This window comes from Mauremys mutica, chromosome 1 (assembly GCF_020497125.1).
Source record: "Mauremys mutica isolate MM-2020 ecotype Southern chromosome 1, ASM2049712v1, whole genome shotgun sequence".
Taxonomy (NCBI): domain Eukaryota; kingdom Metazoa; phylum Chordata; order Testudines; family Geoemydidae; genus Mauremys; species Mauremys mutica.
In genome coordinates this window covers 90,752,881-90,780,019 of record NC_059072.1, presented here as the reverse complement: position 1 = coordinate 90,780,019, position 27,139 = coordinate 90,752,881, and the positions used below count along the sequence as shown (strand labels likewise).

General features: G+C 47.3%; 1 protein-coding gene across 2 annotated transcripts; it reads right to left on the bottom strand.

Annotated features, from left to right (window-relative positions):
- Positions 1 to 5,148: 5,148 nt before the first annotated feature.
- On the bottom strand, positions 5,149 to 16,143 carry LOC123353543. Of its 2 annotated transcripts, XM_044994700.1 has the most exons (9): positions 16,050 to 16,143; positions 14,689 to 14,793; positions 12,937 to 13,041; positions 12,403 to 12,465; positions 11,055 to 11,138; positions 9,593 to 9,788; positions 7,701 to 7,811; positions 6,547 to 6,636; positions 5,149 to 5,475 (listed from the first exon to the last, which is right to left on the bottom strand). In XM_044994700.1, the coding sequence occupies exons 2-9, from the start codon at positions 14,787 to 14,789 to the stop codon at positions 5,221 to 5,223; spliced, it is 1,005 nt and encodes a 334-aa protein (XP_044850635.1). In that variant the 5' UTR covers positions 14,790 to 14,793; positions 16,050 to 16,143; the 3' UTR covers positions 5,149 to 5,220. The 2 variants fall into 2 exon arrangements, 1 of the variants encoding a protein (XP_044850635.1); XR_006574528.1 differs by lacking the exon at positions 16,050 to 16,143 and having other exon boundaries at positions 9,610 to 9,788; positions 14,689 to 15,088.
- Between the last annotated feature and the right edge of the window lie 10,996 nt (positions 16,144 to 27,139).

Here is a 27,139-nt window from a genome sequence, read left to right as displayed (position 1 = left end):
GGAGTGTTCCCTCCATATTCCTCAGGGATGCACAGAAAGAAGGGCTGAAGCAGTGTCATGACTCATGCCCCTCCCATTCCCTCCTCTGCACCCTCTGGCCATGCAGGCTGGGGTTTGCTGCAGGCGCAGCCCCTGAATGGGTGTAGAAGTAGGTGCACTGCCCCTGACCACCATTACTCCTGGGAAAATTCTGCGCATCTGCGGACGCACAGAATTCTTCTGTCCCGAATAATTCTGTATTTTCCCGCCTAAAAGACATTTTGCCCAAGAAGTGCTGCATTTCCACCTTTTGCCCACAAGAGGCCGCTATGGCACCAGAACAGCCGGCTGCTGTGAATGCAGCCCGCTGGTCTGGTGCACAACGGCCTCTGGTGGGCAAAAGGGGGAAATGCAGCACTCCCTCAGCTCCTCCGTTACCCCTGACTTCCCCAGCCTTTGCACTACCTCTGACAGGTGCAGGAAATGTAGGTCTGTATTTTAATTTAAATGAATTACTCAAAGTTTTGCATAACATGCCTAGTAAGAAAGCTATTTATGAAAAAAATTACCAGAATCTTTTTTTCTTTATTGCTCTGTATTGTTACAGACATACTTGCTGACAGATATTTTGAAATAAATTACCAAAATAATTGAAACTGGCATGATTATATTGTGCTATTTTGACAAATTAAATATGCAGAATTTTGCAGAATTTTCAAATATTGTGTGCAGAATTTTTAATTTTTTTGGCACAGAATTCCCCCAGAGTAACACCATGGAGCTCAGGGCCTGGCTACACAAATGTGTTTGGCACTGCGGTAGCTACAGGTACTGCCACCAGGGTAATCTATACTGGGGTACGTCACTTTTTACAGCTCATCTGTGCTAGGGGGGTTGCGCAATACAGAGCAGAGTGAAGCCAAGTCTCTATGAGAATGCACACTTCCATACAAGGCTTTCAAAATGGTGGCTGCAGCTGCCAAGTCCTAGAATAACCAAGTGCAGTTCGCAAAAACCAAGTCTTGTCTGATACAAGTGCCATACCTACACCACATGCCTCAGTCAGACATGTCCCCTGCCCGTTTGTTCCTTTTGCTCAGGCCCAGCTATTTATCACCTTCTCACATTTCTTTCTAGTTAGTCTCACTTTCTGGCTGGCAAGTTCTAGCCCAGCATTTCCAGCATTGTAGGAGAAGGGTTAAAGTTAAAGAAGACATTTCATCTTTGATATCTAACATAATGGAAACACATCTATTTGTTTCAGAGATTGGACTCTTCCAGTTGGTATGCGTACTTCCAACTTTTCATGTTCTCTGTATGTATAAATATCTCCTGTCTGTGTGTTCCATTCTATGCATCCGAAGAAGTGAGCTGTAGCCCATGAAACCTTATGCTGAAATAAATTTGTTAGTCTCTAAGGTGCCACAAGTACTCCCGTTCTTTTTACATCTATTTGTAATGCACTTTAAAAGAAGTTTGAAGCAATGAGATTTGTCTGTCCTAAATTAACAGACTGCGTCTCTAACATTTAGTACAACTTCTCTGGTTTACAGCTTTGTTTGTTTCTTTTTCTTTTTCATAAAGGTGCAAAATGCTCTCTTTCTGCTTTTCTGCAAAGCACGCTGAGTCACCATATAGGTAAGCACTGATTTAGTTTTAGTACCTTATGGAAAAGACTGAAGGAATTTAATAAGGATGAAACCCATAAAATTTCATAGAAAATTACTTTGAAAACCTAAAAATTGCAATAGAGAGTGAGATCTCTCCTATAAAAAATGTATAGGTAGAGTATCTTTAACTAGCAATTGAATAAGGTTTTTTCCATAAGCAAGATACATTTATGCAAATCATCGTTTGCTGAAATGGCTTATGTTTGCATATTGTTTGCTAGCTCCCTTAGGGGAAAATAAGCACTTGAAAGAGGCATCCAAGCATTTAACCAGAACCCAGATGGTGATTTTGAAAGTGAAAACATTCTGGGTGGAGATTAATGCTATGATCAAAGGACTACAAGAGAGACATGAGATGACAGAGATGTTGTTTCCTGGTCTGTCAAAGTATAAAACAGAATTCTCTGAAGGTGTGGCATCTGCTGAAAAGGTAATGAGTCCCATGCACAGTAGCAAGCCACACTTGGGCTCTGATTCTGGGCTGCTATGTGGCTCCTTTACACTGCTCCTGCAGAACAAAGGATGAAAACCAACCAGGTCTTCCCACTGGGGAATCTGCTTCCACCAATCCAGTGTAAGAAGGGTTCACTAGTAACATAAGGCCTGCAGAATGGGCCTTTACTGCTTCCCATTTGCAGACCCATGTTTAGTATTGTGCCAGGGGGAGGGAAGAGGCATCCTTGCCAGAGGATGTTGTAAAGGCCAAGACTATAACAGGATTCAAAAAAGAACTAGATAAGTTCATGGAGGATAGGTCCATTAAAAGCTATTAGCCAGGATGGGCAGGGATGGTGTCCTTAGCCTCTGTTTGCCAGAAGATGGAAATGGGCAACAGAGGATGGATCCCTTAATGATTACCTGTTCTGTTCATTCCCTCTGGGGCACCTGACATTGGCCACTGTCAGAAGACAGGATACTGGGCTAGATGGACCTTTGGTCTGACCCAGTATGGCCACTCTTCTATTCTTATGTTATATTAATCTTCTGAATGGTTCCTTGGGGACAGCTGCTGCCAGGACATAAGTTAGGGCAGCCTTTGAAGCTGCTCTAGCTTATTCTGGGGACTGAACTGGCTCCTGACAGCTCCAGTATCCACGGTGTATAAAATGGCATCGTCACCTTTGTCCCCTACTCCATATTGTGGGCTATGCCAAGCTCACTATGGCTGCAGCCAGATATCTGAGCCAGTATCTCTGTTATGTCTGGTCATTAATATAGACATTTTTGCAAACCTGTACTAGGAATGATGTGACGTTCCCATGGTGTTATCTGTGCTGATGATCTGCTAAGTCACTCCAATCCTTGTCTCTGGGAGCCAGCCTCACCCTGCTCTGCTGTGATAACCCTCACTCCTGTGCTGTTCACGCGGCGGTGTGAACTGCCCCTCTGTTCCCGGAGAGTTTTCCCTGGGCTTGTTTTAAGCTATGAGGACACATTTTCAGCCTCATAACTATATACATGAAATTATGACCTATAACATCACTATAACAACAATCCTCTGTGCATCATGAGCCTTCTGAAGACACCCGACATGACAACGTTTGCATTGGATACCACACAATCATATTATAAGGATGAACATGGGGGGGCCAGGTGTTCCCCCGAGATACGGAGTGTCACAAATGGATGGACCAGTTCAGATATAATAGGAATCTACTTGGACCAAAACAAGAACCATCTGAGATTTAGAAAAGTTTGGTTGACTTATTCTTTTTCCACCTGGAACTTCCAGGCAGGACCAAAATGGAAAGCCCTCACATACCATGAGCAAAGATGTTCTTGCTGGTATTTCTCACCTCTCAGAAGCCAGAAGTACTGGAAGTCACATGAGAAAAATCAGTTCTCCTGAGTTTTCCAGCTCACTTTAGCACAGGCAGAGGTTTGGAGTAGCATTTAAATGTCAGTGTATTTATCTGGACCTCTTGTCTTTCTGAGGTATTGCCCATTTCACTTTCTGTTGGTCAGGGCTGTTGGCAGCTATGATCATGTTAGGTGCACCCTTCATTCTTTACACTGACTGGCTGCAAAGCAGGAGCTGGATTTTAATTTGGCCCAGATAGTTTTTTAAAGATTTTAGGTCAGTTCCCCAGCTGGTGTAAATCATTGTTGCTCCATTACATCAGTGGAGCTGCAACAATTGACAACAGCTGGGGATCTGGGTTCTTAGTGGTACAAAGCCTGGCCAGATTCAAGGTCTCAATCTGGAGCCTTTTTCTCTGGGATATATTTGTATTCCGAAGTCACCAGCTTTTCAGGGATCCCTCCACTACAGACCAGGTGGTGGGCATTTGGGTCCTCACTTGGGTGATCTTCTGGAAGTCACTCCTCCTTGAGATTTGTTTTAGCCCCTCCCTGACTCTTTTTAAATGACACTAAAATGTGTAGCACTTTGAGGGAGAGATGCTTTATAAATACAAATAGTCACTGTGTTATTATTTTGACTGATCCAATAGAAATGAACAATGTGACTTGGATTAACCTTCAGCCTCTTTATTTTCTTTTTTTGTTTGTTTTATTAATCAAGGCATGTTATACCATATTAAATAGTACATTATGTTGGCTTGGAAATTGTACACTTGTCCTGTATTATAATTCTAAGCTGAGATGCTAGATAATTTGTTTAAAGATGGGTATCTTGGAGAGTCCAAAGTTAAATGCAGAAGTGAATAGGTCAGTTTGAGTGGATAATATTGTGTCCATGTTTGGCATTCCAGGAGTAGAAAGGTGTGACGGGGGGAACAGAAATCAGCAACCAAACCGTAAGACATATACAAGAAAATGAATACATGCTTTCTAGAGACTCAACTTAACAAGCCAAACCCCTTTCTAAAGAAGTTTATTTTACCCAAAGCCTTTTCTGCAGTGTTTCAGCCAAGGTTGGCTGAGATCCTATTTTCACAAATGTAAACTACTGTTCATTTACTTCCTAGGTTCAGGATAAAAGGGTGTCTTTTTGTCTTCTCCCTATATCTCCCAAAGTTCATTGTCTCTAGTCAGGGGCAGTATCACTCCCCCATCACTTGTTTTTTCCAGTGTGCTCTTCTCTATTGACTTCCCGGGGCTCTGGTGACTTCCTGTGTAGATGGGGATTCCATTTTGTTAGCCTACAATCTTAAGTTACATTTTGGCAGAGAGACACACATATTATCTCCTTTCTCTTTGGTTGGTGACTCATACCTTGATACCGAATCTAAACATATTTCCAGTACAGGCATATAACCCCTCACATAATATCTGTACATACATTTCACAACCCTATTAATGACCAGTGTGACCATGGTTTTGAGACCTCTCATGGCATTCTTTATGGATAACTACTATGAAAGCTGTGTGCAAGGTATAGTGAGCTTGTCAAGCCAGTTAGGATTTGCTGCTATAAAGCAGTGACCCCTTTGCCAGCAGGTACCAGTGGTCTCTATGTCACATCCCCTTCCAGGAGTATATGCTACACGAGCTAAAACCTGAGAATTTGAATAAAAAAAGATACAAACTGCAAGGCTGCTCTTTCACTATTTTTTTTTAATTGTTTTATAACACAGAGGTATAATCAGATTCCAAACAGCCATTCCATTTAATCATAGATTACAGCTTTCTTAAATACTAGTCTCCCACATGCCAGCACGGGCCACAGAAAGTTTAATGGCATCCTATCCTCCACGTTTTTATTGTCCACATGCTGTATGCAAGAGATTGGGATTTTTTCCTCTGTGGGCCACACAGCTTTAATGGGTGGGTTCTGAAGAAGCAACAAACAGTAAATTTTGTAGCACTCTGCTGTGAAATGTACAAGTGGCTGAAACATCTGTAGATCAGGAGGAAGCGAAGGCTGAAAATAAAATGAGGACAGTGAGTATCATAGGGATTTTGTAATGTTGTTATGTTAATTGTTAAGCAGATTCTACCACCACCCGTTGACTCAGTTTGCAGCTTATAAATATGGAGTAACTGACACCAGTAATGGAATTCATAAGCCAGAACTGATAGTGGTGAGGGAAATACACCCAGGGATCTTTTATTTAGTCTGATCTCCGCACCAGGAGAAGTTCTAGGTTATGGGACTCAGCGTGCCAGAGGCCTGACAAAATTCCTGGGCTGCCTTTTCTCCCACATATCCAAACAAAGCCTTTCAGGAGACCAGAGAAACCAGGGATTTTTGAAATGTCCAAACTGCAGGCTGACCACACAGGTCCATTGCAGCCCTGATGGACATTTACCACAAGAAACAGGACAGTCTGGTTTTATAGAACTGGAATATAGGTATTGAAATCAGGGTTCCACCCACTTACGGTTATCCCAGTTCCACATAGCACAATGTAATGTCCAGCTTTCATGGGCAAGCATAGAAGCCAGATGCACATTCTCTATCAGCCCCTTCTGGCAGATGGAAGGTGTGGCATTAACAGGGTGTGAAGGGAGGAGCACCTAGAGCTCCTCAGCCAGAGGTGTTACCACGATGTGCAGCTACGCTACAAACTTACATTGGCATTTTAACTACATCCCTGAGGGGGCGTGAAAAATCCACATCCCCAAGCAATGCAGTTATACCAACCTAGCCCTCCGGGTAGTCAGCACTAGGTGGACAGGAGCGCTTCTCCCATCAACATAGCTGCTGCCTCTCATAGAGGTGGATTTCTTCCCTCAGCGTAGTAGCATCTTCACTGAAGCACTACAGTTGCACCGCTGCAGTGTTTTACGTGTAGACCTGCCTTTTGAGGGGGCGGAAAGAGGAGTAAAAGGGAGGGGCTGGATAGGAAAATTCTTGGAGTTTGGTGAATCCCACCCCCATGGTAGACGTGGACGATACAGCACAGAACTCAGTGGTGTGTCTTTTAATACCGTGAGTTTCACAGACATGTTTGGAAATGGAACCCCCTTCCCAGGCTTGGTATTTACTCACCCTACTCTTGGCTTGGTAAAAGTCTTCTCCATAGTTAAAATAGAGATTTTTAAGGTGATTCTTTATCTCTCTTGCCAGCCCAGGGGGCAGCTACAAACCAAACAAAGAACAAAACAGCCTGACTTAGCCGATATGAAATGGGAATAATCCAATTCCTGGTTATTGGCCAAACAGTGATTTGGAAACTTCCATCTCTCAGGGTTTGGGCAAATGCCCAGACTGGGACATGGGGTTGGAAGGAGGTTTCTCTCTTGTAAGTGCATTCCAGACAGTCAATGACAGGATTAGTGTGTCTCAGTCATGTGACCTACCACACTACATATGACTCAGCCATTCTCCTGTCACACTAATTACAAAGATAAAGGAATCACGGTTCTCCCCTCTACTCTGCCTGTCCTGCACAGCTCACAATTTAGCTCATGTTATTTCTATTGTAGCTGCCTGTCTATGTTAGGGCTTCCAGCCAGGGCTGGCTCTAGGCACCAGCAAACCAAACACGAGCTTGGGGTGGCACATTTTCAAGGGCGGCATTCTGGCCATCTTTTGTTGTTGTTGTTGTTGTTGCTTCCAGTGGCAAAAGCCTGGAGCCGGCCCTAGCAGCACAGCCGTGCGCTGGGGCCACTGTGGTTCGTGTCGGGGAGCAGCGCCTGCACCTTGTGTCTGGGCTGGGCAGGCTCCGAGTGAGGGACACTCGGGCTGGGGGCTGCCCGCAGGGTGCATGGAGCTGCCTGCAGGTGCTGGAGGGTGGCCGCCTCCCAGCGCCGCAGCCGGGGCTGGGCGAAGTGGCCCAAGCCGCCCAGGGACTGCGGCAGGGCAGCCAGAAGCAGCAGCGGGGCCATAGAGGGCCGGGCGCTGCCGTGAGGGGCCTGGGGTGGCAGGGGGTGCGAGTGGGGGAGGGCAATGGTGGCGGGGAGAGAGCCAGGGCCCGGGTGGGGGGCAGCCAACATTTTTTTTGCTTGGGGCGGCAAAAAGCCTAGAGCCGGGCCTGCTTCCAGCATCGCTCACACAGTTGGTGCAGAACCAGGTTTAGCAACTGTGGGACATTTGAGATATTTCCCTTGTGTGAATAAGGCTGTAGAGAAGTGGCAGATCTAAGCAGGTTACCCAGCTTCTCGCTGCTACCCAAGTCCTACTGAGCTATAATGTTAAATGACCTGTTGGCTGTCAAAGAGGCTTGTGGTTTTCTTTGAAACTGGAATCTCAAGGAGTTCAAAAATATGCTTCAGTCTTTGTGACAGGTCTTCTTCACATATGGAAAACACAGCCTGTGGTGCAAAGATAACAACAGATCATTGTAAATATTGATGAGAATCAAGAGTCATGGTGCAGTACGTACAAGACGTAAATCTCATCTTCAGTAGAGAGGTCATTCGACTGTAACATCCCTCAATCAGTAGAAATGCACCTTGAATCCATGTGCAAAAAAGCTTCAGGTAGCTATCAGGGATTGAAGTTATCTCAATAATAGCTAGAGGTTAATCAATTAAGGGAGTGCCAGTGTGGGTGCCTCCCACTGCACAATTGGTGCAGACATTTCTGACAGCAGTCACTCCATTTCTGTGCACCTGTGCTGTCCTCTTAATATACAGTGGTGATTTTTTTCCCCAATACACCCAGTCTTGAAGCAATAATTAGAAATCAAAACTAGATCTCCTATGTGGCACAGCACAAGGAATCAGAAGGAAACCAGACAAGATGGTGCAACACTCTCAGCTGATGCCTAGTTGGAGTGAGAAATGGCAACAAGGAATTGAACCTGCTCTTCTGAATGCCAGGACTGTGCAGCACCATTAGGTTGGTCTCCATGGCATTCCATAGGCCCTGCTGGGCTGGAAAATAAGAGTTAACAACGTAGTAGCTGACCCTTTTGTGACACTTCCCAGGGTTACCCAGGATTGTGAGGCACCTCGCTACCACCTGCCCTTAGTGTGAGGAAGTCTTTTCTCTACCTGCTGAGTGCCAGCTCCCCGACTCCCCCAAACTCTGGCAACACAAGCCCTGCTTTCCAGGTCTCCGCAGGCCTCACTTCTCTGTACAGGTTAGCAAGAGGCACCCACCCCCTACTGAGTCCTCCACGCATCCTCATGGAGCATCCAGCCTCTAATTCATTGAACACTCTTAGAACTCTTAGATTCTCTGCTCCCAGGACACACCAGCTTACTACAGTCAGCTCAGGATCACCACTCCGCTTAACACACAGCACTTAGATACATGGATAGTGAAACAAGAATAAGGTTTTTTTTTATCAAAATGGAGAGAGTCAAATGATAGTAAGTAACAATGCTGGAAACAAATAGTTACATATAAACCATAACATGCTTGTTTCAGCTAAACTAAACTCACAAGGTATTCCCCTGTCTCTTCCAGGAGAGCTTACTCCCAGTCTTTTCCCCAGCATTTTCAACCAGGATGGCTGAGATCCCTCTTTCATAAGATCAATCCAGCTGGAAACTTGTCTTCACAGACTGAAGGATGCCAGAGCATCTCTCTGCACCCCCCAGATATACCAGGCCAGAACTTTGATCTTCACCTGAAAACAGGGCACCCTCGGCTCTTTATCTCTTTCAGTTAATTTCCTTCTAAAGTTTCTGGAAACTCTTAATGAACATTTGACTCAGTATGGGAATAGAATTTTATTGTAAGGCACACAATGGCCCACCAGAGAGATACATATCTCTCTCTTCCTGTCTGGACAGTTTGTCTCATGGTGCACTACATTTCAGTGACCTGCCTTCAACCACCAGTCCTACAGAGCCTAATTTTCAGCAGATACACTTAATTCCTCATGTATTTGCTATACATTCCTTTTACAATGATTATGATGTCATGTGTGACACAGGCTTTCATTAGAGACCATACATGGCATTTTTTGATGAACCTAGGGGATCCCCATGCCCCTATGCCCTCTGTCAGTTGGCATCAAGAGGTGCTTAGGTCACATCTAGTTTCCTGCTTGATCATGCAAGTACTAAATGCCAGGTCATTAGACTGGCTCGTACAGTGCTATTACATTTGAGTTCTAGGATGGATATGAATAGGAACAAACCTTAATTATGGTGCTACCTTTTTCATAAGTCATTGGGAAGGCAGAGCCACTTGCAGCACATTTGGCTTTCTCCCATTCATGTGTCCTGAGCCCGTTGTACATTTCCAGCGCATCTGCTTCTTGACAAGGGTCATTCAGGTACTCAGAGAACTTATGGCTTCTCATTGCATTGGCCAAGACAGATTCCAATCCAGGGCTAAAAGAGGGGTTAAAAAGTTCATTTTAAAATGGAAGCACCAGATACAAATGAGAAACATCAAGAATAAAGGGATATTCATAAAGGATAACTAATAATAAATTGGAAATAGTTTATGAATTGCCATATAATTCACAAGACACAGCCTCCACTCTGTACTTCCCAACCCTAAACTGATATCCGCCTGACCAGGGAGCATCCGGGTGTGCCAGATTCTGTCTGGAAAAGTATCACCCTCACAGTGATATTCCACAAGTGGCAGCTAGCATGGTCTAAACAGCACTTGGGTTTTATGTTGAGAGCTTGCCTCTTTCATCTGCACTTGGGTAGTGGGACAGACACAGAACTGCCATAGTCCCCCATCTCACTGCAGCCAGTAGTACACATATCCCCTGGAGACTGAGAATCTGGGGAGGGGACACTTGGGCTGCCACGGTGGCATAGAGGGGTTACAGCATTGGGAGAAGGATCAGGCTCCTTGTAGAAAGATAAGCTCTGGAGGAAATATTTACAAATCCCCTATATTTGCTCTAAGACTCTTTTTTCTTTCTTCAGCTTTTCACATTCTTCCTCCTTCTGATGAAACTTTTCTGCACTGATCATTCTAGAAAGCTCCATGAAACAGATTCATGGACAATATAAATATCACCAACCAGCCAATGATGCACAGGACACTCCCATTCCAGAAGTTATGAGACAGTCCCAGCTTCTCACCCATCTATTCTGCAAGCCCAGCTCACAGGACAGTTATTGTCCCAGATGTATTTATGGCCTTGCTATGTTGTGATGTTGCTGCCGCCAAATGCAATGTTATTACATTGTGGATTTCTTGTTTCACAGGTTGAATACACAAGGCACTTGATGGGATTCATTTAGATACTGAAGGGATTCACTACCCTCAATATTTATACTTAGGAGGAAGGTAATGTGTATTATAAACTATGGCCTGATCCAGCACCCACTGAAGTCAATATTAAAATTCCCATTGACTTTGATAAGAGCTGGTTCAGTCCAGTGTGTCAAAACCTTGGGTAATAAATATCTTTTGATGGACAAGCAACACTGCTTGTCCCTAACTCACAAAAATCTCCTTTTCCCTGAGCACAGACATGTGTGCTACTGTCTTCATGCACCTTCATGAAGTTTGTTCACAAGGTTGTGTTTCTAGAGTCCCAACAAGTTCACAGGTGACAGATGAGAGCAGGGTGAGTGGTCCTAGATGATGAGGCAATTCACAGAATAGCAACAAAAATACACACTACTCACTTCTGAATTGCAAAGCACTGACTATTGTTGGAGGCTTCCTGCGATCTGGAGCCACAGCAATCAGTCTCACTTGCTGCTTCCTGACTAGAGATGGGACAAACAACGTTGAACAGAAAATGCAGATGGGAATAAACCAAAACTCAGAAAACTGAACTTTGGAGAAGTTCATACCCAGATCCAGATCCAGTCTTTGCAGCTAGCCTACTGTACTTGGTTGAACAAAATCTCTGGATCCAACTTGGTCTGAATTTGGGGGGAAATTTGGATCTAGTTCCAACTTCTGTATCACGGATCACTTTCTGTTAACAACCAGAACTTTTGTCCTACATCAACCCAATCTTGAGTTGACAAAATTCTAAGAATAACCTTTCAGGTTTGAAAGAGATTGATTAGCTATTTCCCTTATCCTGGCTGCCTCTGTATTTCCTTTTTCTAGCTGAGATTGGAAGCTCCAAAATACCATGGAGATAGGCTGCTGTCATTGTAATGCCATCCTGACCAAGCACAGAAGTTGCAGGAAATCTCTCACTAAAGCCTGTTCTTATCCAATTTCTAGCCCAGTTATATGGGATTCAGATAAGGCTAAAGAAGATCCTTACTTTTGTGTGTTTATTGGAACCAACCTTTGCTGGATTTGCTCATCACTATTCTTGATCTTTTCGGAGGATTCATTTTGACATGTTATGCTTGTGTATTGCATCTCTAGGGTACTGCCTCTCTTCTCTCCCCCACAGTACACCCCTTTCCACTCTCACCAGAATCCCAGCTGCCACCCTTTCTTTAGGAGCTTGTCAATGCCACCCCTTAAATAGCTGTTAAGAGGTCACTGCTAAGTAATGCAAGACTCTCCCTTTTCTCTAGGATCAGAGTATACTGTCATGGCAGCTGCACTCACAGTCCTGCCAAGCATAACCTTACCACCTGCTCTTTCTATATCAGGAAGGGTGGCTTTATCCTGTGTCCCGCTGATGCACAAAGGGGTATTACCTATTCAGAAAACTATTTGGGATGGAGCTAAAATTCATCATAGTGTTTCAAAACATGACATGATTTCAAGATGAAAATCACACAACATAATAAGGCTGTGGTGTTACATCACACTGTCAGATTTGCATTGCAAGACAAACTGAAGTTGATGGCAGCCTCAGAACCTGACCATGGAGAGCGATGCCAAGCCAGAGAAATGGAGCTAGTCCAATCACTAGGCATGTTGATATTTTAGTATAAATACCCACAAGCGAGAAGAAAGCCCACCTGGAAATGTACAAGACTTATTTGATATGGTAGATATTTGAGAAAGAATCACAATATTTTTCACTGTCATCGAGGCCTGACCCTCCCCACTTACCTGAGCCGTTCTTGCAAAACCTCTAGTCGTTTCTCTGCACCTTCAAATCGAGCATTCATTTCCCTTCCGTCAGGCAAAGAACAATGCAAAGGGATTAGAGTTAATAAAATATCCATAAAGTAATAACATCTGCAAAAGCTGAAGTCCCTCCCAAAATTTTTAGTCAGCCCTTCGGCAAAAAACCGAAACAGTCAAAACTTATATGGTTAAAAACATATCTGCTCAGCTGGGTGACCATGACCCTGCCCTGCAATGTGGGAGACCTGTGATGATCTTAGCCACTCTCTCTTTGTCTCTTTCTCTAGGAGTCAGCACCAAGCAATGGTGCCAAGGCACAGCACTGAGCCTCTGGAGACAAGGAGGGCCACACATTGTCCCTCTAGCCAAAGAAGGGGCCAGCATCTCAATAAAGGACAAGGAGGGCAAATGACAAGAACGGTGTGAACCTCAGAGATCTATTAGGAACATGAACACTTGTTTGGCCCCAAGGGTAGGGGTCTAAAATGGAATACAATTTCAGATCACCAAACTTACCTGAGTTTGTCTTCCACATATTTCACCCGTTGTTCCACCTTGGTTCCACCCAAATTTGTGAGCTCATCCTGTGGAGCCTCACTTTCACCTCTGGACGGCACAGAGCTATTGAGGATGACTGATAACTCATTAGAAGTCTTTCCAGCATAAGAGTGACAACACTGACAACACCTTCTACCCAATAAACCCCGTACCCTCACAGAAAAAAGAGGAAATTAATAAAATCTAAAAATATGAAAACAAAAAACCCTACCCCAAGCAGATGTTTTACCCAAAAATCGTGAAGTGCCAGTGTCTCCGTGAAATCCACTCAAGACTTCACTATTGCTACTGATTTTATGTGGAAGGGATGGGAGACAGTATAAAACCCTAAAATAGACAGATTAGCAATTATCACTAGGGCAGGATGAACTGGGCAAGATAAAATAAGAACTCACCACACAAAACTTAAACTGAATCTAAAAACATTTCAGAGGTCGGGGGGAAAAATCTGGCTTGCTATTTTGCTTAAACCAGTCTTCAATATTTTTAAGATACTTTTATTTTAGAGAGTGTCAGAAAAAGAGAGACAGAAATAGGTTGTAGCATTCTAAAGATATTTTGCAGTTTCATGGATGCTTCTCTGTTTCTCAGTTCTTCCTAGGACCAGAAATTCCAAATACTGTTCTGGAGAGATTTCCAGCTCAGTTTTGCAGGTTCAAGATATTCCTGCAATTCAGTTAATGACTAAGGATCTGACCCCCTGCCACAGAACCCCAGTGTCAGATAAAGGATGAGGGAGCCTGGGCCATTGGTAACTGCAAGCATAGGCGCTGATTCCGTGGGTGCTCCAGGGCTGGAACACCCACTGTCAATCAAGCTCCCCTCCCTCCCTGAGCGCGCTGCGTCCCTGCTCCTCCACCTATCTCCCAGTGTTTCCCGCCCAGCCACTGTTTGGCAGCGTTAGCACGCTCCGGGAGAGCACCCACGTGAAAGAGGGGAAGTCGGTGCCTCTGACTGCAAGTCTATAATTCCCTTCTAGGGCTGCCTCATGAACTGCTGTCTAATATTAATGGAAGGAGCAGTTCTCTGGCACTTCACTGGGTGTCACTGCTGTTGAAAACCTCTCTTTTGAAACTGAAACAGGATCCAAACTGTGCAGCTTGAACTTGCTCCATCGGTACAACGATTGGACCCAAAACTCCAGATCCAAATACTCCCAAATTTTAGGGGAAGTCCAGCTTTGGAGCTGAACTGTGCAGCTCCACTCCAGATGTAGTTAAGACTTACTGCACAAACACATAACGGCAAAGCTTTTGCAGCTGAGCATGGGATGAGTCAGGATGCATGTGTGTGTGCCTGCGGGTGAACTCAAATGAGCAGAAAGGTCAAGTTCAGCAGTGGTCAGTGAAAAAGCAAACCCTGTTCTCCCCTCGCAGTATGTGCGGGAACAATCATTTTGCTGTGAAACTACTTTAAACAAAAATGGCAATTTTCTAACTGGTGCAAAATCAAAGCACTTTAAGATTTCATTCAGGGGGAGGGTAGGGGACATGCAGAATTTTGTCATTTTTTATTTAAAATATCTGGTCTTCATCCTGAATTGAAATTTGCAAATGCTAGGATTAAAAAAAAATGATGCTGTCTCTGACTGCAAACGCTGACAACAGGAAGAATGCTGCATGAGAGTTTCACAACCGTTTTTAAACAGAAACTTAGAGCTCCTATTAAACATGCTGTGATTACCCACTGAGTTCCAATTGCCCAGCCTACCTGTTGGTCTCTTCTGAAGTCCCTGTTCTGTGATCCAAGTCCTTGCACTGTGAAACCTCTGGCTGAGCTGTGCCTGGGTTAGATAAAGCGCTTTGCTCCATGCTTCTGTTAAAATAGCAAATCTCTCTTCCAAACTTTCCACACTGAATGCAAAACTAAGTTATTAACTATCAAAAGAAAGCAAAGTCAATTTGTACAGTGTTCCACTTTGCCCACTCACACTCCCCTGAGCTATAAGTAATTTAATGCAGCTCTCCTGCAGGCTAAAAAGAGACTATTGTTGCTATTTATAGTTTTAAATATGTGGGAGGTGTTTAAATGTGTTGATGGTATCCAGAGAAGTGGACAGACAATCTCTTTGCAGAACCAGAGTAGAAGGCCAAGATATTTGCTGCCTTGGCAGTGGGAGCTTGATTTTGGCCACAATTCAATTTCTATTGAAGTAAATGGGAGTCTTCACAGTAGAACTGGGTGAAAAATGGATTTTTTGGCTTGTGGGCAACTTCACAATTAAAAAAAAAGTCCCAGTTCAAAATGAAAATGTAAATCTTGAACATTTTCAGCAAATTGAAAATTCAAAAATAAATCAGCAAAAAGTAAGTCTTATTTTGGCTCGATTGAAATGTTTTATTTCCATAAAAAAGAAATGTTTTATTTTGATTTGCGCTGTTACATTTAAAAATAAAATTAAATGAAAATTTGAAACAAAGTTGTTTCCAACTAAACTATCAAAAATCTTTGGTCAGAAAAATATTGAAACAGTCCATTTGGCATTTTTCAGCTTGACTTAAAAAATTCAAAATGAAAAACATGGCAAAATTGACATGCATTTGCAAATGTTTGGCTGTTGCCAATTTCCCCCCCCCCCCAAAAGTTGCCTGTGAAAATTTGCTCAGCTCTACATACAACACCCCTCCTCAGTCTCACCCACCAACAGAAGCAACCCAACAAACACAAAGCCTACAGCCTGATCGAGCTTTTTCTCCTACAGCCAGGAAAGGAAGAGAGAGTTTTTATTGCTATTTCTAGTTTAAAATACTGAGGAGACACACAGATACTATGGCGACAGGGCTAGATAAGTAGTGAACTAGACAGAATCTAGTTGTAATGCTAGAGAAGTGGGCAGCTAAGAGCTCTGGTGATCTGGCAGCAGGAGGTTGGAGAAACATTAAACCCAAAATAAATCCTTATCTGGGCTCAGAATCTGTCCTGACCTCAGTCACCAACAGTCATGGGCCCACTATGGGGATAATTCATTTAGGACCTGATACAACTCCCATTTAAGTCAGTGCAAATCTTCACACTACCATCAATGTGAGCTGAATTGAGACTTGACAGGCTTGGCCAGCCATGACACTTACAGAGTCTAATGAAGTAAAAACATTAGAGTTTAATACTGTTTGTTTTTTTGATTTTTCTGGGTAACCCTGAGCAGGGCTGCTGAGTGTTTTAGCCATTGCTGGGAAGTTGCTGACTCTTCACTTTGCTGGGGTGTGGCCAGGGCTGGATTAACCCTTTGTGGGCCCCAGGGCCGGCTCTAGGTTTTTTGCTTCCTCAAGCAAAAAAAATTTTGGCTGCCCCCCACCCAGGCCCTGGCTCTCTCCCACCCAGCAGTGCCCTCCCCCACTCACACCCCCTGCCACCCCTGGCCCCGCACGGCAGTGCCCTGCCCTCTATGGCCCTGCTGCTGCTTCTGGCTGCCCTGCCGCAGTCCCTGGGCGGCTTGGGCCACTTCGCCCAGCCCCGGCTGCGGCGCTGGGGGGTGGCTACCCTGCGGCACCTGCAGGTGGCTCCGTGCGCCCCGTGGGCGGCCCCCAGCCCGAGTGTCCCCCACTCAGAGCCTGCCCAGCCCAGCCACAAGGTGCAGGTGTTGCTCCCCAACACGAACCACAGTGGCCCCAGCGCATGGCGCACTGCTGCTGCCAGGGCCGGTTCCAGCCTTTTGCCGCTGGAAGCAACAACAACAACAAAAGATGGCTAGAATGCCGCCCTTGAAAATGTGCCACCCCAAGCCCGTGCTTGGTTTGCTGGTGCCAAGAGCCAGCCCTGGTGGGCCTCTTCCAAGTGTGGGCCTGGTGCCACGGTGCCACCGGAGCCATTGTAAACCCGGTACTGACCATGAGGGACTTTTGGAAAACTAGCAGATTGCTACAGCTCTGCTGTCATTTTCAACTTACAAAATTTGACTCACCTATTAATGTATTTTACCTGCTTTAACTTCTCATTTCTTTTTCTTAGCTGATAAATCTTCAGTTAGTTTACTAGAGAATTGGCTGCCAGCATTGCTTTTGGTAATATCCAGAGTAGCAATTGGTCTGGGGTAAGCAACTGATCTTTGGGATTGGAAGTAACCTAATGTGATGTGATATTTAGTATAGTGACCATTATCACAAAGTCCAGTTTATCTGGGTGGCAAGATAGGCTAGAGAGTCTAAGGGGACTGCCTGTGACTCCATGGTAAGACTAATATAGTGATCCAGGAGTTCACGTTTGTTACTGGATTGGTGAAATCTGATTATAGAATATACCACTAGTTTGGGGTGGCTGCCCTGTTTCTGACACTCTGGCCTGAGACTGGCACTAATAGTTGCTATGCCTTTGTGTAGAATTGGCCTCCCAAACTACCTATGGACCATGTGATCTCAGGAGCCCAACAATTCCCAGAAGTTCCCCCAATGGAAGCAGGATGAAGAGTGCAATAGTGAAGTGTGCACAGACGTATGGAAGGTGCCAAAGCCCCTGCGTTGACATTTTCTGGATTTGCTACCTTGTTAAAGTGGCTCCATCATCCCCTTCTCCCAGCACTTGTCCAAGATATCACTGAATGCAGGGAGCCAACATTTGAGTCTTGGTTCCAAACCATAAAAGGGTTAATCTTTTAAACTTAATCTGAACCCAAATTATGAATGTCCCCAGAAGTGGAAATTCTCTAAACTGAAAACATTAACATTTCCTCCTCTCTTTCTCTTCAGAAACACAATGTCAGGGGAAAGGAAAGCAAAAGTAGTGCTGGGCTGTCAAGGCTGGTTCCCCACTCTGGCACTTTGAGTGCAGAAGGTGGGGGCCTGCAAGGATTCTAAAAATTAACACTGGCCACTCCAGGCTTGTATTAAACTCCCAGGGTTACAGCTTTTCTCTGACCTTGGATGGGTAGATGCTGCCACCACCCAAGTGCAAAAACCCCTTTGAAATCCCAGGAAGGTGCACTTGAGAATTCCTTCCTGTGGGGTACCTCAAGCCCTTTCACCCCCCTCCAGGGAAGAGCGGAGAAAGAAACACAAAGGAAATCAGCTGTTGCCACCAGCTAATTAAACAACATGTGCACAAACCTCTTAGGACACAAAATCCAATCCTGTTCTTAAAAAAGATAAATTTTATTAAAAACAAAAAGAAAGAAAAAACACCTGGAAACTCAGGCTATTGCTAGATTTTAAAAAAAACCCACTTACTAGGTTAAGCATCAAGAATAACTTTCTTGAGGTCCAGCTTAAAGGATACAAGCAAAAAAGACGGTTACTCACCTTTGTAACTGTTGTTCTTCGAGATGTGTTGCTCATATCCATTCCAATTAGGTGTGTGCGCGCCGCGTGCATGTTCGTCGGAAGATTTTTACCCTAGCAACACTCGGTGGGTCGGCTGGGCGCCCCCTGGAGTGGTGCCACCATGGCGCTGGATATATACTCCTGCTGACCCAACCGCCCCTCAGTTCCTTCTTGCCGGTTACTCTGACAGTGGGGAAGGAGGGCGGGTTTGGAATGGATATGAGCAACACATCTCAAAGAACAACAGTTACAAAGGTGAGTAACTGTCTTTTCTTCTTCGAGTGCTTGCTCATATCGATTACAATTAGGTGACTCCCAAGCCTTACCTAGGCGGTGGGGTCGGAGTGTTGCAGAATGCAAAACTGCTGAACCAAATACTGCATCATCTCTGGACTGTTGAACTAGTGCGTAATGCGAGGCAAAGGTGTGAACCGATGACCAAGTAGCTGCTCAACATATGATGTTCGTCCATCCTTTTTGAAGAAGACCTTAACATCTATCAGGTTGTGAGCTGTCCACGGTGCGTCCGCAAATGGCTGGTAAGGCCAATACGGGCACGGAATGTTCTGCCACATGTCGGGCAGACATGTGTGGGCACCACTGTTACAGCTCTGGCTTTACGGAGTGCTCGCTTCTCTTGTGCTAGGGTTATCCTTCTGGCTTCAGATGTCTGGCAGCCTTGGTGGATCAGCGTACGCCATGTCGATCGGTCTTGTGCCAGGGTTTCCCAGGAGGTGATGTCGATATCCAGGGACTTAAGAGAGGCTTTCAGCGTATCTTTGTATCGCTTCTTTTGTCCCCCGTGCGATCGCTTTCCTTGAGACAGCTCACCATAGAAGAGCTGTTTGGGGATGCGGTGGTCTGGCATCCTTGCAACATGGCCTGCCCAGCGTGTCTGGGCTTTCATAAGCAGAGTGTAAACTGACAGCAGGCCTGCTCTGGAAAGGACTTCTGTGTCAGGCACCTTATCCTGCCACCGAATCCTCAGAAGTCTGCGGAGGCAAGTCGTGTGGAAGTGGTTCAATTGCCTAGCGTGCCTCCTGTATACAGTCCAGGTCTCACTGGCATACATCAAGGTAGTTAGCACTACTGCTCGGTAGACTTTAAGCTTTGTAGCAAGGCATATTCCACGGCGGTCCCACACGTTGGTCAGCAGTCCGCCAAATGCAGAGCTTGCCTTGGCGATTCTGCAGTTGACCTCAATGTCAATTGTCACTGCGCGGGAGAGGGTGCTGCCAAGGTATGTAAATTGGTCCACTGCTTGCAGCTTTTGCCCCTTCACTGTGATGGTGGGCTCTTGGTGTTGGGCTTTCGGAGCTGGCTGGTGCATCACTTCGGTTTTCTTTATGTTGATAAGAAGGCCGAAGTTATCGCATGCTGCTGCGAATTTGTCCATGCTGGCTTGCATTTCCTGCTCTGATCCAGCATTCAGGGCACAATCGTCAGCAAAAAGGAGGTCTCGTAGCACAGTCTCCTTTATCTTGGTGACAGCCTGGAGTCTTCGCAGGTTGAACAGTTTCCCATCAGTCCTGTATCTCAGGCTGACTCCCAAGGAACTGTTCTGAAAGGCGTCTGACAGCATGGCTGAAAACATCATGCTGAACAGGGTCGGTGCCAACACACACCCTTGCTTGACGCCATTTGTGACGGGAAAGGCCTCTGAAGCTTCTCCGTCGTCCAGAACACGAGCCGTCATGCCGTCGTACCATCAGGATGAATCTATCAGGGCACCCAAACTTCGACATGATACGCCACAGACCATCACGACTGACAGTGTCAAAAGCCTTAGTGAGATCCACAAAGATGGTGTACAGTTCACGATTCTGCTCTTGACACTTCTCTTGGAGCTGTCGGACTGCGAAGATCATGTCCACAGTGCCATGCTCTTTACGAAAGCCGCACTGTGTCTCGGGTAATAGACCCTGTTCCAGGTGGTCAATCAGGCGATTCAGCAACACTCGTGCAAGGATCTTGCCTGCGCTGGAAAGCAATGATATTCCTCTATGATTGTCACAGACTTTTCGATTTCCTTTCCTCTTATAGAGGTGTACGATGGACGCGTCTTTCAATTCCTGAGGAATAGACCCTTGATTCCAGAAGGACTGAAACAGTTGAGTGAGTTTGTCAACAAGCACTGCACCACCATCCTTATAAACTTCTGCTGGGATCGCATCAGATCCTGAGGCCTTGCCACTGGACAGCTGGCTGATGGCCTGTAGGGTTTCAGTCTCTGATGGTGGAACGTCCAGGCTGTAGTTGATATCCACCTGGGGCATTCTATCAATCGCCTCGTTATTAATGGAAGATGGGCGGTTCAGTACGGATTGAAAATGCTCAGCCCACGCCGTAGAATAAGAGTCTTCTCAGTAGTGAGAGTTACACCATCTAAATCCAGTAAAGGAGAGCTCCCTGAGGGCCGAGGGCCGTACAAGGATCTGAGGGCTTCGTAGAACCGTTTAGCATCGTTTCTATCAGCAAACATCTGGATTTCACCTGCCTTGGCACTCAACCAGGAGTCCTGCATCTTGCGAAGCTTGCTCTGTATGGTCCTGCGAGTGTTGTTAAAGGCATTTTTCTTAGCTGATGACGACGGGTCGTTCTGATGAGTAAAGGCGGTGCTTTTCAGCAAGTAAGGCCTTGATCTCTTCATCGTTTTCATCAAACCAGTCCTGCTGTTTCCTGTGTGAGGGTCCAAGAACCTTTAGTGCAGAAGAGTGCACAATATTCCGGAAGCGTTCCCAGTCCTTCTCAGCATTTTCCTCTAATTGCAGCTCTAAGAGTTGGTTGTCAAGATCTTCTGCTAGTAAAGCTGCTGTATTGGGGTTCCTCAGTTTACTGACGTTAATCTTTTTCACCACAGCTCTGTTTCCCTGCGGACGTCTCTTTGGCTTGATGTAAAGGCTTAATTTAGAGATGATGAGTCTATGATCAGTCCAACAGTCAGCACTCGGCATGGCCTTAGTCACCCTTACATCCTGTCTGTCTTTCCTCCGCACAATGACATAATCAATGAGATGCCAGTGCTTGGAGCGTGGATGCATCCAGGACGTCTTTTTGCGAGTGGGCAGGCGGAAGATGGTATTGGTAATGATCAGATCATGAGCCATACATGTCTTCAGGAGTAGTAGGCCATTGCTGTTACATTTGCCGGTTCCATTTTTTCCAATGACGCCATCCCAGGCAGAGTGATCAGATCCTACTCTCGCGTTAAAATCGCCAAGTAGAATCAGCCTGTCGGTACGCTTCACGGCTGAGAGTAGGGCATCAAGATCTTCATAAAACTTGTCCTTTACTTCATCCGGATTCGTCATTGTGGGTGCGTAAGCACTGATTAGTATAGCTTGCTTTCCTCTCGGTAGTGGAAGATGCAGTGTCATGAGTCGGTCGTTCACACCCTTGGGAAGACTGGCAAATTTGCGGACAAGTTGATTCTTAACCGCAAAGCCAACTCCAGATTCACGATGTTCGTCACTGCTACATCCACACCAGAAGAATGTGTAACCACCCCCTATTTCTGTGAGCTGACCTTCGTTGGCTAGACGAGTTTCACACAAGGCTGCAATATTGATGTTAAATCTTGCGAGCTCTCTAGCGACCAGGGCTGTTCTTCTTTCTGGTCGATCTGCTGAGGGGTTATCTTGAAGCGTGCGTACGTTCCATGTACCAATAATGAGTGGTGTCACCTTACGGTTTGTTATTTGAAGTTTTGTTGTTCGACCGCATAAGATGGGATCCCCTCCAGCCGCGGTAAGCTGGCCAGGGTTCTGTGAAGCAAACAATGTTTAGGGCACCTTTTCTAGCCTCTTCCTCTTGCTACGGAGGTGAGCAGTGCGGTCCTAAAAAGGGCTGCTCAGTCACTCAGGTAGACGCCGAATCCAGCTGTTGCTTCGATCAGCAAGAAGACGACCATTAGACCTGAGCCGCCTGTGTGCAGGTCCGCGGCTACAGCTCCCAGTGTATCCACACCTGCTGCTTCGTCGCTCGCCCATCGCCACAGGACTTTGAAATTTACAGAAGTTAGGAGATGTCAAGACTTGCGCGTGGATTAGATTAAAGTGAGGGAGAGGTGCGCATAGTCAGCCTCACTCTCTCTTCCCAGATCCCATCTTGCTCCAATGGCAGGACAAAAGTCGAGACGGTTGGAGATGGGCTGGGCGCAGTGGTTGACCAGGGCATCTTTCGCGTCTTGCCGTGCTCTTAGCGTACCACACCGCTTGCAGAAACCGCCTTCATGACCGTTGGTCCTATTCTAGAAGGTCTCATCCGCTCAATCTGCCGGAGTCTGTCTTCACATGCTCGAGATAGACAAAGCCCTATCTCACCGGAGGTCTAAGCCCAACAGCTACCCTCAACCTGGTTTAGCCAGCCTGTCGAAGCTGTTGCCCGGGGTGTGGCCGCTGCGCATGCTACAGCTACAGGGAGCCACAGGTGAGAACTGAGTGACAGGTGGGGACCAAAGGTGGACAAGCTGCCCTGAAAGGACACGACATGCCCCTACACCAGAGGTGCTACCCCTCCCTGAACACCCCATACACCCCGCTCGACATATATCCTGGATAGGAATGTGGGCCAGGAAGGCGGCAGATGAAGCCTGAGCCTGAGTAGAATGGGCGGTGAGGTGGCTAGCCGGAACATGAGCCAAGTCATAGCATGTACGGATGCAGGACGTCACCCAAGATGAAATTCGTTGGGATGAGACCGGTAGGCCTTTCATCCGATCTGCCACAGCTACGAAGAGCTGAGGTGACCTTCAAAAGGGTTTTGTTCTCTTGATATAGAAGGCGAGAGCCCTGCGAACGTCTAGGGTGTGCAACTGTTGTTCCTGTCGCGATATGTGCGGCTTCGGGAAAAAGACTGGGAGGAAGATGTCTTGATTGACATGAAAGGCAGACACCACCTTAGGGAGGAAGGAGGGGTGTGGTCGCAGCTGTACCTTATCCTTATGGAATACCGTATACGGGGGATTAGCTGTCAAGGCTCGAAGCTCAGATACTCGTCGTGCCGAAGTAATAGCGACAAGGAAGGCTGTTTTCCAGGAAAGGTACAGTAGCGAGCAGGTGGCCAGTGGTACAAAAGGGGCACCCATAAGTCTGGTAAGACCAGGTTAAGATCCCAGGTAGGAATCAGTCGTCTGACTTGAGGATACAGACATTCTAAGCCCTTGAGGAACCTTGAGACTATGGGGTGAGAGAAGATCGAGCGGCCATTTTCCCTTGGGTGGAAGGCGGAGATGGCTGCCAGATGGACCTTTATGGACGACACCGCTAGGCTCTGTTCTTTCAGGGACCAGAGGTAGTCCAGAATAGCAGGAACATGCACCTGCATGGGCACTAAGTCACGCTGGGTGCACCAGCAGGAGAAACACTTCCACTTGGCCAGATATGTCATCCTAGTGGAAGGCTTCCGACTGCCCAATAGTACCTGCTGAACCAAGTCAGAACAACGCAACTCAGACTGGCTCAACCATGCAGCAGCCACGCCATGAGATGAAGAGACTGCAGGTCCGGATGGTGAAGCCTGCCGAAGTTCTGTGTTATCAGATTGGGCCAGAGTGGCAGAGGAATCGGGTCTGCCACTGCAAGGTCGAACAACATGGTGTACCAGTGCTGCCTCGGCCACACTGGAGCAAGCAGGATCATGCGGGCACTGTCCCTGCGGAGCTTGAGAAGGACTCTGTGGACGAGTGGGAACGGTGGGAAGGCATAGAACAGGTGCCTCTTCCACGGAATCAGGAACGCGTCCAAGAGGGAGCCCGGGGGAGCGGCCCTGGAATGAGCAGAACACCTGGCATTTCCTGTTCTCTTGGGAGGCAAAGAGGTCGACATGTGGAAACCCCCACTTCCGGAAACCAAATGGATGACGTCCGGGCGGATCGACCACTCGTGAGACAGGAAGGATCTGCTGAGGTGATCCGCCAGAGTGTTCTGGACTCTGGGGAGAAAGTACGCTACCAAGTCGATCGAGTGGAATATACAAAAGTCCCAGAGGCGAACAGCTTCTCGACAAAGGGGAGAGGATTGTGCTCCGTCCTGCTTGTTTATGTAAAACATGGCCATTGTGTTGTCCATAAATACTGATACACAACGGCCTTGGAGATGGTCTCGAAACACTTGGCACGCTAGACAGACCGCCCTCAGCTCCCGCACATTGATGTGCAAAGCCAGCTCTTGAGATGACCAGAGACCCTGAGTGTGAAGGCCCTCGAGGTGGGCACCCCAACCCAGAGTTGATGCGTCCGTGGTCAGAGCCATCGAGGGTTGCGGTGGGTGGAATGGCATCCCCGCGCAAACGATCGTGGGGTTCAGCCACCAGGTTAGGGAGACCAGGACCTCTTGGGGAATGGTGAGCACGGAGTCCAGGCTGTCTCTGCGCGGCCTGTATATTGAAGCTAGCCAAGTTTGAATGGGGTGGAGGCGTAGCCTCGCGTGCTTGGTTACGAAGGTGCAGGAGGCCATGTGCCCGATCAGGCTGAGGCAGTTGCATACCGACGTTGTCGGGAAGGTTTGGAGACCTCGAATAATGGAAGCCATCGCTTGAAAACGCAACTGTGGGAGGAGGCTTTGGCCAGATTGGAGTCCAGAGTCGCTCCGATGAAGTCTAGTCTCTGTGTGGGTGTTAAGGTAGACTTCTCTGTGTTGATCATGAGGCCGAGGCTCCCGAAGAGGTCTTTGACTATGCGCAGGTGCTGCGACACTTGCAACTGGGAAGTCCCTCGAATGAGCCAAGCGTCGAGGTACGGGTATACGTGTACCCGACGACGGCGGAGGGAGGCGGCGACTACGGCCATGCATTTCGTGAACACACGCGGAGCTGTAGAAAGGCCAAACGGGAGTGCAGTAAACTGAAAATGTTGAAGGCCGACCACAAAATGGAGGTACCGTCTGTGCGGCGGGTAAATTGCGACGTGGAAATACGTGTCCTTCATATCGAGGGCGGCATACCAGTCTCCCGGATCCAGGGAGGGAATAATGGTCCCCAGCGTTACCATGCGGAACTTCAGCTTTATCATGAATTTGTTGAGTTCTCGCAGGTCTAAGATCGGTCGCAGACCTCCCTTTGCCTTGGGGATTAGGAAATAATGGGAGTAAAACCCCTTGCCCCTCATGTCTTTTGGTACCTCCTCTATGGCTCCTAGAGCTAGGAGCGACTGGACCTCTTGCAAGAGGAATTGCTCGTGAGAGGGGTCCCTGAAGAGGGACGGGGAGGGAGGGTAGGAAGGTGGGGTTGAAACAAACTGGAGGTGGTATCCCAATTCCACTGTGCGCAGGACCCAGCGGTCGGAAGTGAGCTGGGACCAGGCAGGGAGGAAATGAGAGAGACGGTTGAGAAACGGAGGAAAAGGATCCGGGAAAGTAACTGGTGGGCCGCCCTCAGGCGTCCCATCAAAAGTTTTGTTTGGGCCCTGCTGGTAGTTTTGGGGGCGCCTGATTTTGGCCTCCTTGAGGGCCAGACTGTCTTCAACGATTTCCTCTGCCACGCCTTCTGCTAAAGTCCTGCTGCGGTCTAGGCGGGGCGTAAGGGCGGTGTGGCTGTGGCCGGAAGGTCCTGCGTTGGGTCACTGGCGTGTGCATACCCAGCGAGCGCATTATAACACGATTATCTTTCAGACTTTGCAGTCTGGGGTCAGTCTTATCTGAAAACAGGCCTTGGCCTTCGAAGGGCAAATCCTGAATGGTTTGTTGCAATTCAGGGGGAAGGCCGGACACTTGGAGCCAGGAGATGCGCCGCATCGTCACTCCTGACACCAAGGTTCTGGCTGCCGAGTCCGCGGAATCCAGAGAAGCCTGGAGTGAGGTTCTTGCCACCTTTTTACCCTCCTCGAGGAGAGCGGTAAACTCCTGGCGGGACTCCTGCGGAAGAAGCTCCATAAACTTCCCCACGGACACCCACGTGTTAAAGTTATACCGGCTTAGGAGGGCTTGCTGGTTTGCCACCCTAAGTTGGAGGCCCCCGGCAGAGTATATTTTACGGCCTAGGAGGTCCATGCGTCTAGCCTCCTTTGACTTAGGAGCCGGGGCGTGTTGGCCATGACGCTCCCGCTCATTCACCGATTGGACCACTAAAGAGCAAGGAGGTAGATGAGTGTAGAGGTATTCGTACCCCTTTGAGGGGACCATATATTTCCTCTCAACCCCCCTTGCTGTAGGTGGAATCGAGGCCGGGGACTGCCAGATGGTATCCGCATTGGATTGTATGGCGCGGATAAATGGCAGGGCCACTCTAGTGGGTGCATCAGCCGAGAGGATATCCACAACAGGGTCCTCTACTTCAGGGATCTCCTCCACTTGTAGGTTCATATTCAGAGCCACTCGTCTCAGGAGGTCCTGATGGGCTCTGAGCTCAATCGGTGGAGGGCCTGAGGAGGATGTTCCCGCCACCACCTCGTCAGGCGAGGAGGAAGAGGAGAGGCCCGGGACCAAGGGATCCTGTGGAGGTTCCCGTATTTGCGGAACGTCCGCTGCGTCAGGTGGAGTCTGGGTGTCCGCAGTTGGGATCAGAGCCTCATCCGTGCCCGTAGGTGGAGGACGGCTTAGCGTCGCCTCTGGTGCCCGGTGTTCTGACAGGACCGACCGTGGAGCGACTGGGGGAGCACCTTGGGATTGGTGGTATGCCCACGGTGTCCAGAAGGACCAGTGATGAGGTCCTTGGCTGAGGATGTCAGAGTCACGTTCCTGCTGGTAGGATGCACTACCAGCCTGAGAGGACACCGATGTTTGTCTGGAAGGCCATGGCGGTGCCGAGAGAGCCTGCGGGGGCACCACAGATCTGGATGTGCACTCCTGGGTCGGTAGCAGAGAGCGGTACTGTGACCCATAATGGTACCGCGAGCAAGACCGGGACCTTCTACCGTAGCGGTGCCGGGAGGTTGACTGGTACCTCGAGTCCCTTTGTCGAGAGCGACTGCGGGA